Source organism: Cervus canadensis, chromosome 16 (genome assembly GCF_019320065.1).
Source record: "Cervus canadensis isolate Bull #8, Minnesota chromosome 16, ASM1932006v1, whole genome shotgun sequence".
Lineage (NCBI taxonomy): Eukaryota > Metazoa > Chordata > Mammalia > Artiodactyla > Cervidae > Cervus > Cervus canadensis.
The window spans coordinates 56,196,633-56,211,970 of NC_057401.1; the positions used below are offsets into that span (position 1 = coordinate 56,196,633).

The following is a 15,338-nucleotide window of genomic DNA, read 5'->3' on the forward strand; positions in this document are numbered from 1 at the left end:
CTACTGCACTGTACGTTTGTTAGCAGTTCCTGGGTCAAATGCGTCACTGATGTTGCTAGTTGTCTCTGCCGATTTATGACTTATTTTGAACTCAAGTAAGAAAGTCGCTCAAATCTGCTTTTTGTCTAACATCATTTCCCTAGTCTAAAATAAAAGCAAGTAATAAATCATTAACAAAAAAACATAAAGTGAGAAATGTGCATTAAGATGATGTAAAACATAACCTCGGGCTTCCCTGGTGGCTCAGACAGTAAACAATCTGCCTGCAAAGCAGAGATGTGGGTTCAATCCCTGGGTCAGGAAAATTCCCTGAGAAAGGGAATGGCAACCCACTCTAGTATTCTTCCTGGAGAATCCCATGGACAGAGGAGCCTGGCGGGCTACAGCCCACAAGATCCCGAAGAGTCAAACACAACTGAGTGACTAACACTTGCACTTTCAAAACATAACTTCATTTATTTAAGAATGTATTTCAATATCAAATGGCAAAATTCAACAATGCAAAACCACAATTACCTTTGCACCAACCTAAATAAACAGTATCTGCTTACTGAATACAGGCACAGCAAACTCCAAACACCCACAAGGGTTATCAAGTGGAAAGCAGAAACACTGATGGGATTCAGACCACGAAACCTTGCTGGCGTCACCACCGTCTGTTCCCATCTGTGAGGCAGTCCTCACCGCTACCTGACAACTTCTAACTGTAGTTTTAGGAGAGAGAAAAATAATTTGAGGAGAAAACAGAACTTATTTAGGAAGTGACAGAATGACTTATAGGGTGAACACTGTATTTGATATTCTTAAAAACAATTTTACTCTAAAGCTATGAGGTTATCCTGTCCTGCTTAATAAAATATTGACCTGCTTCTGAGACTGTGTCCTTAGCTGCTGCAGGGGACAGAGGCCTTGCTGTCCTCCTCAGAGGGTGACGGGAATGGCCGCTGCTAAGAGGTGGCGGTGTGCATGCACGGTCACAACTAGGGAGCGCTGGCAGGAGGAGCAGCGAACATCGGAAAACCCACAACCCATGACTCTGACCTGGAGCCGTTCACTCCTGTCTTACTTTTCCAGTATGGCTTTCTCTACCTGCTTAAACTTCTTCAGTTCAACGATTAGTTCCCAGTATCTGAGATACAGCCACATGAGCCTCCCGTTTTGGCGCTTGTTGGTGTTCCAGACGTCACCACAGTGCGTATCGTGCTTAAATATGTCAGTGAGGCCAGCTGCCATCTCGAGGTCTGCGGCCACCGGGTCAGTGGACGCGCGGACCAGCAAGCTCTTCTCGAGCTCGAGCCGCCTGCGGCGCGGGAGCACCAGGCTGCAGTAGATGCTCTGTCTCTCGGTGAGCGCAGCCTCGAACTCGCTCAGCAGGAGCCTGGCCCTGCGCTGCCAGTCCTCCTCCTGGCCCAGGCAGCGCAGGTACGCACTCCGCAAGGGCTGCCTCCTCTCCTGCAGGACCTGAGCCCGCTCCTGTTCCAGAAGTTTCTTCTCTTCCACCAACTTGCGCCCCTGAGAGATGAGGGCTTCTCGGTAACTAGTTGTTCTGTTCTGCTCCTTTTCAAGTTCCAGGGACAAGTGTGCCACGGCCCGCCGGCTTTCTGCAATTGTGGCATGGTACCTGGCTTCAAGGTCCTGCTGGAAGGCAACCGTCCTCTGACGGTACGCTTCTCTCTCCTTTTCTATTTCTTTTCTCGACTCCCGAGACCAAATCCAGCCTGACACAAATAAATTGGGGGAGGAAAACACACATAATGAACATCAGAGCTCAAGTGCTATAATCTCTGTTTACAGGAAACATAAAGCAGCTATAGAGCATTTCAATAAATTATTAAGTCCTGAGACAAACAAAATGATAATAGTTTCTATGAAGCTATGTGGGCTTCCCAGGTGGCTCAAATGGTAAAGAATCCACCTGCCAATGCAGGAGATGCTTGTTTGATTCCTGGGTCGGGAAGATCCCCTAAAGGAGAAAATGGCAACCCACTGCAGTATTCTTGCAGGGATAATCCCATGGACAGAGGAGCCTGGTGGCCTATAGTTCATGAGTCACAAAGAGTCAGACAAGACTGAAGCAACTAAGCACACATACAATATGCAAAGTGCTTCAAATCAGGTAAGGGCTCTCCAAAGAGAAGTACAACAAGACTGCAGAGACCCCTTCCAGCCTCCTAACGTTTGAGGGCTGAGAAAACCTACCTCTAGCCTAGCACCACGTGCCTATACTCTGGCCACAGGGCCTCGAAAGACCATTGGCAAGGTTTAAAAATGACTATGGGCGAGTATGCTTCACAATGTTGGCCAGGTTAGTACAGAACTGAAAAAAGCTCAAAGTGTGTTCAAAGCTGTGCCCGGTCATCACTAGTAAACAGGTAAGGCCCAAGATGGCTGCTTATATCCTGCTAGGGGGTCATACAAACAAGAAGTCAGAATTTCAGCCTCAAGACACAGCTCCACCATAACCTCACAAATACAAGACATAAGATGTGGGCAGCTGGGGTGGGTAATACCCTGCTCTGCTCCACAAACTGACAAGCCAAAGTGAGAGAGAGAGCTGATGACCATGGAGCCTGTAGCCAGCTGGTGCCTGGTTCTGGGTGCTGTCACCAGACCTTCTCTATCCTATGAGTAAGAGTTTTGGTCTTTTCTTATAACAAGACAATAGACAGTGTGATGATTTCACTGGTATAGGATATGCCCCAAGTTCTGAATTGCTGCTTTTGTTATTGAGTCACTCAGTCATGTCCAACACTTTTTGACCCCATGGACTGAAGCACACCAGGCTTCCCTGTCCTTTACCATCTCTGGAGCTTGCTCAAACTCACATCCACTGAGTCGGTGATGCCATCCAACCATTTCGTCCTCTGTCGTCCCCTTCGCCTCCTACCTTCTATCTTTCCCATCATTGGGATCTTTTCCAATGAGTCAGCTCTTCGCATCAGATGGCCAAAGGATTGGAGCTTCAGCTTCAGCATCAGTCCTCCAAATGAATTTGAAATCAGGGTTGATTTCCTTAGGATTGACTGGTTTGATCTCCTTGCTGTCCAAGTAACTTTCACAAGGCTTCTCCAACACCACGGTCAAATGCATCAGTTCTTTGGTGCTCAGCCTTTTTTATGATACAACTCTCACATCCATACACGACTACTGAAAAACAACAGCATTGACTATACAGACCTTTGTCGGCAAAGTAATGTCTCTGCTTTTCAATATGCTGTCTAGGTTTGTTGTAGCTTTCTTCCAAGGAACAAGTGGCTTTTAATTTATGACTGCAATCACCATATGCAGTGATTTTCAGTTCAGTTCAGTTGCTCAGTTGTGTCGGACTCTTTGTGAGCCCATGGACTGCAGCACACCAGGCTTCCCCTTCCATGACCAACTCCCGGAGTTTACTCAAACACATGTCCATCGAGTCGGTGATGCCATCCAATCATCTCATCCTCTGTTGTCCCCTTCTCCTCCTACCTTCTATCCTTCCCACCATCAGGGTCTTTTCCAATGAATCAGCTCTTAGCAACAGGTCACCAAACTACTGGAGCTTCAGCTTCAGCATCAGTCCTTTCAATAAATATTCAGGACTGGTTTCTTTTAGGATTGACTGACTGGATCTCCTTGCAGTCCAAGGGCCTCTCAAGAATCTTCTCCAACACCACAGTTCAAAAGCATCAATTCTTCGGTGCTCAGTTTTCTTTATATAAGTCCAACTCTCACATCCATACATGACTACTGGAAAAACCATAGCTTTGACTGGATGGACTTTTGTTGGCAAAGTAATGTCCCTGTTTTTTAACATGCTGTCTAGGTTGGTCATAGCTTTTCTTCCAAGAAGCAAGTGGCTTTTAATTTCATGACCGCAGTCACTGTCTGCAGTGATTTTGGAGCCAAAAAAATAAAGTCTCTCACCGTTTCCATACTTTCTCCATCATTTTGCCATGAAGTGATGGGACTGGATGCCATGATCTGAGTTTTCTGAATGTTGAGTTTTCAGCCAGCTTTTCCACTCTCCTCTTTCACTTTCATCAAGAGGCTCTTTAGGTCTTCTTCACTTTCTGCCACAAGGGTGGTGTCATCTGCATATCTGAGGTTATTGATATTTCCCCTGGCAACCTGATTCCAGCTTATGCTTCATCCAGCCTGGCATTTCCCATGATGTACTCTGCATATAAGTTAAGTAAGCAGGGTGACAATATATACAGCCTTGACATACTCCTTTCCCAACTTGGAACCAATCTGTTGTTCCATGTCCGGTTCTAACTGTTGCTTTCCGACCTGCATACAGATTTCTCAGAAGACAGGTCAGGTGGTCTGGTATTCCCATTTCTTGAAGAATTTTCCAGTTTGTTGTGATCTACACAGTCAAAGGCTTTGGCATAATCAATAAAGCAGAAGTAGATGTTTTCTGGAACTCTTCCTTTTTCAATGATCCAGCAGATGTTGGCAATTTGATCTCTGGTTCCTCTGCCTTTTCTAAATCCAGCTTGAACATCTGGAAGTTCACGGTTCACATATAATTGAAGCCTGGCTTGGAGAATTTTGAGTATTACTCTACTAGCGTGTGAGATGAGTGCAACTTTGTGCTAGTTTGAACATTCTTTGCGATTGGAATGAAAACTGACCTCTTTCAGTCCTGTGGCCACTGCTAAGTTTTCCAAATTCACCGATATATTGAGAGCAGCACCTTAATAACATCATCTTTTAGGATTTGAAAGAGTTCAACTGGAATTCCATCACTTCCACTAGCTTTATTCATAGTGATGCTTCCTAAGGCCCACTTGACTTCATATTCCAGTATGTCTGGCTCTAGGTGAGTGATCACACTGTCGTGGTTATCTGGGTCATTAAGATCTTCTTCACATAGTTCTTCTGTATATTCTTGCTACCTCTTCTTAATATCTTCTGCTTCTGTTAAATCCATACCATTTCTATCCTTTATTGGGCCCATCTTTGCATAAAATGTTCCCTTGGTATTTCTGATTTTCTTGAAGAGATCTCTGGCCTTTCCCATTCTATTGTTTTCCTCTGTTTCTTTGCATTGATCACTGAGGAAGGCTTTCTAATCTCTCCTCACTATTCTTTGAAACTCTGCATTCAAATGGGAATATCTTTTTCTCCTTTGCCTTTAGCTTCTCTACTTTTCTCAGCTATTTGTAAGGCCTCTTCAGACAACCATTTTGCCTTTTTGCATTTCTTTTTCTTGGGGATGGCCTTGATCACTGCCTCCTGTACAATGTCACAAACCTCTGTCCATAGTTCTTCTGCCCTCTGTCTATCAGATCTAATCCCTTGAATCTGTTTGTTACTTCCACTGTATAACTGTAAGGGATTTGATTTAGGTTATATCTGAATGGTCTAGTGGTTTTCCCTACTTTCTTCAATTTAAGTCTAAATTTGGCAATAAGGAGTTCATGATCTGAGCCCAGTCAGCTCCCAGTCTTGTTTTTGCTGACTGGATAGAGCTTCCCCATCTTTGGCAGCAATAAATACAATCATTCTGATTTCGGTATTGACCATCTGGTCCATGTGTACAGGGTCTTCTCTTGTTGTTGGAAGAGGGTGTTTGCCATGACTAGTACGTTCTCTTGGCAAAACTGTGAGCCTTTGCTCTACTTCATTTTGTACTCCAAGGCCAAATTTGCCTGTCACTCCAGGTATCTCTTGACTTCCTACTTCTGCATTCCAGTCCCCTATACTGAAGAGGACATCTTTTAGGGTGTTAGCTCTAGAAGGTCTTGTAGGTCTTCATAGAACCGTTCAACTTCAGCTCCTTCAGCATTACTGGTCAGGACATAGACTTGTATTACTATGATACTGAATTGTTTGTCTTGGAAACGAACAGAGATCATTCTGTCATTTTTGAGACCACACCCAAGAACTGCATTTCAGACTCTTCTGTTGACTATGATGGCTACTCCATTTCTTCTAAGGGATTCTTGCCCACAGTAGTAGATACAATGGTCATGTGAGTTGCTATTTAGACACTCACTAGTCTGCCCTCTTGTAAAACCTTACTTAACACTCAGAAAGGCTGCCTGCTGCCTGTAGTTAGAGCAATGAACTTGGTGAGTGAAGTGGAAGGCTTAAAATTACAGCTACTATGTAGTTAGTTTTTTTATTAGTTTTTTAATTTCTTTTTTAACTGAAGGATAATTGCTTTACAATTAATTCATTTTGAGGCTGGGAAAGGCCCTATGGTGACTTTCATTTTCCATTTGTTTTTTCAGACTCTTCTCTAGCTTTTATAGCTTTTTATAGTAACCCTTACTTTCAAAGTTCCTGCTTTCTGTCCCTGAGAAGGGTTGAGGAATATTATATTTCCTTCTTTTTGGTTATCTTGCTTAGGTAATGCAATCAGAGAAATATTTTAATTCTGCATTCTTATAATTATTCTCCAAAAAAGTGTTATTACAAGATTCAGAAATTATATCAAACAGATGGGTGTTAAGTGGCCTGAGCATAGTCTAAAGGTAAAGGCAGACAAAGGAAGTTGATAAATGCTACTCTTGTCTGTCAGGAAGCATTTAACAAGAGGCTTCCTGTGTGCTGTTTTGGATCTGTCAGGAACCCTCTGGCCCTTATTGATTCCTGAATATTCAAGAATTAAGAGGAGAGGCATGCCTTTCCCGGGGCTGAGGAATCCAGGCATTTCTCATTACAGTGATAAGTACCCTCTTCCTTTTTATGAGCCAAATGGTAAGGGGTGATTGTTTGCAACTCTCTCTTTGATAGGGATCATCTTATGTTTTTTAAGTCTGTAATTTTAATCTTTGTCTTTGCTGAGAATAACCACCTTGTAAGACAGTATATATGCCCACGCCATGTTCATTAAAACACCTTTGCTCCATCAGAGCTTTGGTGCCCGTGTCTTTCTTTCTTTTCTCTCTATTTCTGGCTAATTCCTTGGAGCACCGAGGCCCGCTGAGCTCACTTTCTTGCCCAGGCTTCTAAGACCCTCTCGAGAAGGCGCACTGTGCCTTCACCCACTGGAGAGGGCGCCTGGTGCCTATGTGCAGCAGCGCGAGCCCTAAGAACAGCACTCTATTGGCTTTCCGTGTAAACCAGAGGATAGCAGCCTCTTTCTCTCTCTTACTCTCCGGACCACAAGATTCCGGTCCATTAAAGGACCAACACTTGTCAGCCTCCCCTTTGTCTACTCAATCCCGTTGGCCTGAGAAATCCAGGCACATAAGTCACTCCATGAAAAGTATGCTTGCTCACTTTGGCAGCTCATATACTAAAAACTAAAAAAAAACTGGAACGACACAGAGAAGATTAGCATGGTGCCTGCGCAAGGAAGACATGCAAATTGGCCAGGTGTTCCATATTATTAAAAAAAAAAAAAACCTACCCCACAACAGGCAGCGCTTTCCCCAGTTTCTCAGATTCCTGAGAGAGACCCAGAACCACGGGGTATGACTCAGGGAGCACAACGTGCCACCGCACACTCGTCTCTCTGGCCTGACTAGCTACGGACCACTGCTTCTTGAGGGTCAGGGGAACCACCCTCATCATGAGAAGGTTCTAACAGAAAGCGTAAAGAAACAGACAAAATCTGGACCTGAAGCAAAGGCCTCAGTAGACCCTGGACTATGGAGTGTGAAGGCGCCCAGAGGGTGATTATTAAAACCTAGACTGGAATATCCCCGTAGATAGCAGTAACCAAATGGGAGGCCACAGCTGACATCTGGAGCCATCTAATAAAAACTGGTGGTGGAGAAGGAATGGGAGAAGCCTTCTCAGCTAAGCTAAAAACCATAGCTTTGACTAAACAGACCTTTGTCAGCAAAGTGATGTCCCTGGTTTTCAATACACTGTCTAGGTTTGTCACAGCTGAAAAGACACTTGCTCCTTGGAAGAAAGCTGTGATAAACCTAAGCTAAATAAGGGAAAGAAAAACCTTGCAACACAGATGAATGGGTGTAGCAGTCATTTGATATCATTGAGATAGCTACTCAATCCTTTGAGGGAAAAAAAACTTTTTTTCTGGCCTTAGAACAAAAAACTCAACATTCAAAAAACTAAGATAATGGCATCTGGTCCCATCACTTCATGGCAAACAGATGGAGGAAAAAAATGGAAACAGTGACAGACTGTATTTTCTTGAGCTCCAAAATCACTATGGACAGTGACTCTAGCCATCAAATTAAAAGATGCTTGTTTCTTGGAAGAAAAGCTATGACAAACCTAGACAGTGTATTAAAAGCAGAGACATCACTTAACCAACAAAGGTCTGTGTAGTCCAAGTTATGGTTTTTCCAGTAGTCATGTATGGATGTGACCAAACAGAAGATGAACCGTAAAGAAGGCTGAGCAATGAAGAATTGACTCCTTCAAACTGTGGTGCTGGAGAAGACTCCTGAGAATCCCTTGGACTGCAAGAAAACCAAACCAGTCCATTCTAAAGGATATCAGTCCTGAATATTCATTGGAAGTACTGATGCTGAAGCTGAAGCTCCAATCCTTTGGCCACCTGATGCAAAGAACTGACTCACTGGGAAAGACTTTGATGCTGGGCAATATTGAAGGCAGGAGGAGGAGGCGACAGAGGATGAGATGATTGGATGGCATCACCGACTCAGTGGACATGAGTTTGAGGAAATACTGGGAGATAGTGAAGGACAGGGAAGCCTGGTGTGCTGCAGTCCATGGGGTCACAAAGAGCTGGACATGACTAAGCGACTAAACAACCACCATAAAACTGATGGGTTTTACATTGTAGTACCTGACTCTGAGCCACAGTTAGCTTCTGGTCTTGTTTTTGCTAAGCAGCTGAACAACAACAACAAACTGACTCAGGGCTGAAAATCTGAAATAAGAACCATGAGGTCTCTGTGTTTTCGTGTGGGAGATGTACGGTATTACCAAAATTAATTTATAAAAGAGCTCTGCTTAATTGACTTAATTGTTTATACTGGAGAATGAAATGGCAACCCGCTCCAGTATTCTTGCCTGGTGAATTCCACGGACAGAGGAGCCTGGCAGGTTACAGTTCATGGGGTTACAAAGAGTCAGACATAACTGAGTGATTAAGCACAAGTGCTTGTATAAGTACTCAGGAGTATAAAACTGGCCCGAAAGAATTTTGGGTTCATGTGATCTAGGAAATATTCAACATTAAATTAATATCTGGTATTGAAGGTGACTTGTTTGTAGGTTTGACTAATACAGACACGTCTTTAGAATCATCACTGTTAAGTACAGCATTTCTGTTATACCTAGGTTTATTAAAGGTCAAATAAGATCTTATTATACGTTGCAAATCTGTCATCAATAAAAATAACCTGAAGTGGAAAAAGAAAAAAAAACTTGAAAGTAGAATATATGTTTTCAGTAAAAGAAGGTGTAAAGAATGAGAAGAAAATACTGGAAAAGAAAGTTCTACATGATCAAGATTTTCTAAGACTGGGATTAAATTTAGTTGGGTAAATGGCTCTTGTTAGGAGTAGGCTGGGGCAAGACTGGATTCGGCTTCTTCGAAGTTTTCCTGAAATGCTGCTTTTAATGACAGTATGAGTTTTCTAGCGGCAGAAAGTGAAGAGGAACTAAAGAGCCTCTTGATGTGGGTAAAAGAGGAAAGTGAAAAAGCTAGCTTAAAACTCAATGTTCAAAAAACTAAGATCATGGCACCTGGTCCCATCACTTCATAGCAAATAGATGGGGAAAAAGGGGACACAGTGACAAATTTTTTTTCTTGGGCTCCAAAAATCACTGTGGATGGGGACTGCAGCCATGAAATTAAAGGACACCGGCTCCTTGGAAGGAAAGCTATGACAAACCTAGATAGCATATTAAAAAGCAGAGATGTCATTTGGTCAACAAAATGTTCATATAGTCAAAGCTATGGTTTTTCATGTAGTCACTTAGGAATGTGGGAGTTGAACAATAAAGAAGGCTGAGCACTTAAGAATTGATGCTTTTGAACTGTGGTGTTCAAGAAGACTCCTGAGAGTCCCTTGGACTGCAAGGAGATCAAACCAGTCCATCCTAAAGGAAATCAACCCTGAATATTCTTTGGAAGGACTGATGCTGAAGCTCCAACACTTTGGCCACTTGATGTGAAGAGCCAGCTCACTGGAAAAGACCCTGATGCTGGGAAAGACTGAAGGCAGGAGGAGAAAGGGGCTACAGAAGATGAGATGGTTGGATGGCACCACCAACTCAATGGACTTAAGTTTGAGCAAGCTCCAGAAGATGGTGAAGGACAGGGAAGCCTGGCACATTACAGTTCATGGGATCACAAACAGTCAGACACAACTTAGCAACTGAACAACATATCTAAAAAGGCACTAAATCCGTTCATGGTGATATAAGCTCCTGTGACTAGCAGAAAACCTTTTGTAAAATGAGTACTTGACTGCATTCAACTTCCCCTTCACCAAAATCTTATATATCAACCTTCCTCCACTTCCTCTGTGGAGCTCTCTCTGAGTTATCTGAGGTGCTGCCTCCCAGGCTGCAGTCCTCATTTTGCCCCAAACAAAACTTAACTCTCAACTCTCACCTTGTGCATCTTTTTTTTAGTCAACAAGTCTTTTGTCATTTATAGATAGTTATTTTTGTAGTGTGATATAATAAAAAGTGCTTCATCATCAAGAAGAGTCTCAAGAAGGTTGTGGAAGCTGTACAACAGCTCCACATCAAGCTGACAGCTATGTGAGGATTCCAGCCCAAACCAACTGCAAACAAGGAGCCATCCTGCCCCTGGGGCCCTAGACCAGAGATTTTTACTCCCTGACAGATAAGGTCAATACCCCTCCTCAGCCTTGAAGCCACAGAAATTGAAGCATCACCCCTCTGCTTTCCGTAAGAACATGGGACTAAAATCTGAAGGGAGAATAAAACAGTAGGGAAGACAGCAGGGCACAACTCTTAAAAGAATGACATAGCCATTGGTGTCAGTGATAATGAACCTGCCTGCCAATGAAGGTGACATGGGTTCGATCCCTGGGTCAGGAAGATCCCCTGGAGGAGGGCATGGCAACCCACTCCAGTATTCTTGCCTGGAAAATCCCATGAATAGAGTAGCCTGGTGGGTTATAGTCCATAGGACTGGTAAGAGTAGAACATGAATGAAGCAACTTAGCATGCACACGTTGCTCAGTCACCAAGTGATGTCCGACTCTTTGCGACCCCATGGACTGTAGCATGCCAGGCTCCTGTCCTCCACTATCTCCTAGAGTTTGCTCAAAATCATGTCCACTGAGTTGGTGATGCTATCTAACCATCTTATCCTGTGATGTCCCCTTCTCCTTTTGCCTTCAGTCTTTCCCAGCACCAGAGTCTTTTCCAATGAGTTGGCTCTTCCCATCAGGTGGCCAAAGTACTGGAGCTTCAGCTTCAGCACCAATCCCTCCAATGAATATTCAGGGTTGATTTCTTTTAGGGTTGACTGGTTTGATCTCCCTGCCACTGGTTAGAATCAATTAGGTCCAAGATGGCAGGATCCACTGCCAGTGGACCTTAAGCCTCATTATATGCTCACTGTAAGACATCAGCATGCTAAATTACACAATGACCAGCTCTAGAACAGTTCTAAAGCCAACCATGAAAGGTCAAAAAGTAGGCTGTGGCCCATTCCTAGAAATCCCTGCTCCCATACCCAAATAATTAGAATAATCTTCCCACTCATTAGCCTATGAAATTACCCAGCCCATAAAAGCTAACCACCCCACATTTCAGGGTCTCTGCCTTCTGAGATGGACCATATTCTGTGGAGTGTGTCTCTTTCTAAATAAATCCACTTCCTACTAATTAAAAAAAAAAAAGGTCTCTTTGGCATAAGGATTATATCAACTGGTTATTTCCTAAGAAACAGCAGACATGGAAGAAATTTTGAAAACCAAGTAGGAGCTACCCGTTCATAAGAAACACCTCGGGCTTCCCTGGTGGCTCAGCAGTAAAGAATTCACCTGCCAATGCAGGAGACGCAGGTTTGATCCTTGGACCAGGAAGATCCCCTGGAGAAGGAAATGGCAACCTACTGGAGTATTTTTACCTGGGAAATCTCATGGACAGAGGAGCCTGGAAGGCTACCATCCGCGGGGCTGCAAAGAGTTGGAAACAACTTAAGAGACTAAACAGCAACACAAGAAACACTTACATTTACAAGGGAAGTCTCCAGTTGTAAGGGTGTCTCCCTGGTTGTACCAGAACAGGTTAACCAAATTGCTTGAAAGTTATCAAATTTAAAGGCTACAACCTAAATCTGCACAAGAACCTTACCCTCAATTACTGTGCTTTTCCTGTTCTTCTGTGATAACTAACTCTCCCCACCCCCAATATCCTCTTTTGCCTTTAGCTGAGGATGGTATTTAAGGTGAGAGCTTATGCCATTTTGGTGAGTTACTCAGTTTTCCTGGCTCTATCCAATGTTGTTGTTATTGTATGTGTGCTCCGTTGTGTCCAACTCCTTGCCACCCCATGAACCGTATCCCACCAGGCTCCTCTGTCCATGGAATTTCCCAGGCAAGAACACTGGAGTGGGTTGCCATGCCCTCCTCCAGGGGGTCTTCCCAACCCGGGTACTGAGCCCACATCTCTCATGTCTGTGCACAGGCAGACAGCAGAGTCTTTACCAATAAGCCACCTAGGAAACCCCAGCTCTCTCCAACGGGTAGATGTTAGGAACTTTGGTTTTATTTTCTCCTGTTAATCTAACTCTTAGCAATTTAATTCTTAGACCAGCCAGAAAAACCTAAAAGGGTAAAGTGTCTTCCTCAATCAACAATGACAAAACATAAAACCAACTCCTAACCATCAAGAAATTCATCAGGGATTGAATTGGCCAAAAAGGTCGTTCAAATTTCAAACTCAAACAAACTTTTTGGCCACCCCAATAGTCAGGATAAAAACTAAGAGCTGGAAAAATTACAACTGACCAGTGACTGGTAATTTCCCTCAAGTGGTACAAAGTTGATTCAATGTAGAGAGAATTTCTAGTCAGCCTGAACAGAGGTTTCAGGGATGAAGTGTTCCAAAGACTGATATCCTAAACATTACACAGACATCCAAAACCGGTTTTCTTTCATGCCTACTTTATTCTTCCTCATTAGCGCTTATGAGGGCAACTGAAGCAAGGGAGCCCCCTTCAGAGCAATGAAGCTTTGAAAAGAACTAGCAGTTACTAAATCGCTCCACATAAAACACCTCTATCTTGTCTTACTTAACCCTCGCATTGCACTAAGATAATTACGATGTCAGAGAAACTGAGGCTCAGAGGGTTAACCCATTTGACCAGGACACACAGTACCTGTCTGTGTAAACAAAGACTGGTGCCTGCCATTTATGATTAAGTCATTAGCCACTGTAGTCAGTGACCTACACATTCACCCTGAAAGGCACTCAGGGTGAATGCACTCTGTCTTGGATACATGAGACCCTCAATAGTTAAGATACATATTTATGGAAGAATTTTAATGACCCCAGATTCTTGCACCTTCCCGTATTAAAATCATTAACTTGAGATACCTGGCTTTTCTTTTATGACAAGGAGTAATCTTTCACCAAGATGTAGCCTGACCACATGTATTCCCTGGCTCCTCCTCTACCTCTGCAGAGCAGGTCCTAACAGGTATCTGAAAGGCTCTCTCCTGGGCTATAGGGCTTCCCAGGTGGCTCAGTGCTAAAGAATCCATCTGCCAATGCAGGAGACACGGGTTCGATCCTTGGGTTGGGAAGATCCCCTGGATAAGGAAGTGACAACCCACTCCAATATTCTCACCTGGAAAATCCCATGGACAGAGGAGCCTGGCGGGCTACAAACCATGGGGTCACAAACTGAGTGCACACACGCACACATCCTGGGCTATAGTCTTCACAGCTCGCACACTGTGCATTTTTTCCCCAGTCAACATTTGTTAGGTTTCAAAGCCCAAGATCTCTGGGCTCCACACTCTCAGCCCAGAAAACAAGTTAGGAGAATCACGACTTACGAAAAGCAGCTAGTCCCAGCATTGGAACCAACAGGGCATAATTCCATCTGCTTCCATCACCTCCATCAGCCCTGGAATTGGGCCGGATATTCCAATTTGGGGGGTCATTTAAGTTATTCATGGAGATACACCTTGAAGTAAATAACAATATCGTTAACCACACAATGGAACAAAATACACTGCTCACAATGTATCATCTACAGGGGACCTGGTTTGATTCCTGGGTCCTGAAGATCCCTTAGGGAAGGGATAGGGTACCCACTCGAGTATTCTTGGGCTTCCCTGATGGCTCAGTCGGTAAAGAATCCACCTGCAATGCGGGAGACCTGGGTTCGATCCCTGGGTTGGAAGATCCCCTGGAGGAAGGCATTACAACCCACTCCAGTCTTCTTGCCTGGAGAATCCCCATGGAGAGATGAGCCTGGCGAGCTACAGTCCATGGGGTCACAAAAAATCCGACACGACTGAGCGACTAAACACAGCATGTGGTCCATGTGAGTCCTTTTTTCTTTTTTTCTCTCTTAAAAAACTTTGTTCAGATCTAGGTAGGTGCTGCACAGCAGGGAGCCTTATGAGATTAAAAGAAATAAATAAGACCTCAGACAAAAGCAACTCGCAAATCGTAGGGGAGCGTGATGTGTCTCAAAAAACTGAAATACAAATAGGAGGAGGTGAATATAGACAAAAAAAAAAACAAAAAACCCTCAATTCAGCATCAAAGACTCTTCATACGATTTCCAATAAATACTTGCTTAACACCTAAAGATATAAAATCTTAATTGGCAATAAAGAAATGGCACACACACAAAAAGCTCAGCAGTTAATGTGAAGGAGCTTGTGGCCAGCACAATAAAAAATGTCAGAGATCTGAAGTACGGAAGCTCACGACCCTCAAAGCGCAGGGCTGGGAGGGGTACTCCGCCCCCGACCCCACAAACTTCAGGGCCTGAGCTCCGCTTCGGACAGCGCGCTCCAGAGGGTGCCCGCGCGCCCGCCGCCACGGGACACGCAGAGGATCCCGAACCGGCCGGGCGCCCTGCAGGTGACCCCGGAACGTCAGTCCAAGCGGGCGGCCCGCCATCAAACTGCCCAATACCGGAACTCCCGCTCCGTCCCCGAGAGAAAGCGGGACGGGCACCCCGGTACCGCCTCACAAAACTGCCGTAATCTCCAGAAAAACCCAACATTGTCTAGATATAAGGAGAAATCGGGAAAGCCCGAGAAGACTCCAAAACGCCAACGTACCTCCGGCCGGGAACTCGCCGACCAGGTGCCCTGAGCGCCCCCGCCCGCCAGCCCTTCTGCGCAGGCGCGGCGCTGCCCAGTCTCCCACCCCCCGCCCCCGGGCGCGGCGACGTAAGACCCCCCGAGCGCGGCGACGTAAGACCCCGAGCGCGGCGACGTAAGACC

General features: G+C 44.5%; 1 protein-coding gene and 1 non-coding gene across 2 annotated transcripts; one reads left to right on the forward strand and one right to left on the reverse strand.

Annotated features, from left to right (window-relative positions):
- Positions 1-399: 399 nt before the first annotated feature.
- Positions 400-15,284, reverse strand: CCDC127 (coiled-coil domain containing 127). The gene is made up of 3 exons (XM_043489138.1): positions 15,174-15,284; positions 13,929-14,059; positions 400-1,718 (listed from the first exon to the last, which is right to left on the reverse strand). The coding sequence occupies exons 2-3, from the start codon at positions 14,047-14,049 to the stop codon at positions 1,063-1,065; spliced, it is 777 nt and encodes a 258-aa protein (XP_043345073.1). The 5' UTR covers positions 14,050-14,059; positions 15,174-15,284; the 3' UTR covers positions 400-1,062.
- On the forward strand, positions 7,224-7,326 carry LOC122454706. The gene has a single exon (XR_006273510.1). It is a non-coding gene; the product is annotated as a U6 spliceosomal RNA (small nuclear RNA).
- Positions 15,285-15,338: the final 54 nt, after the last annotated feature.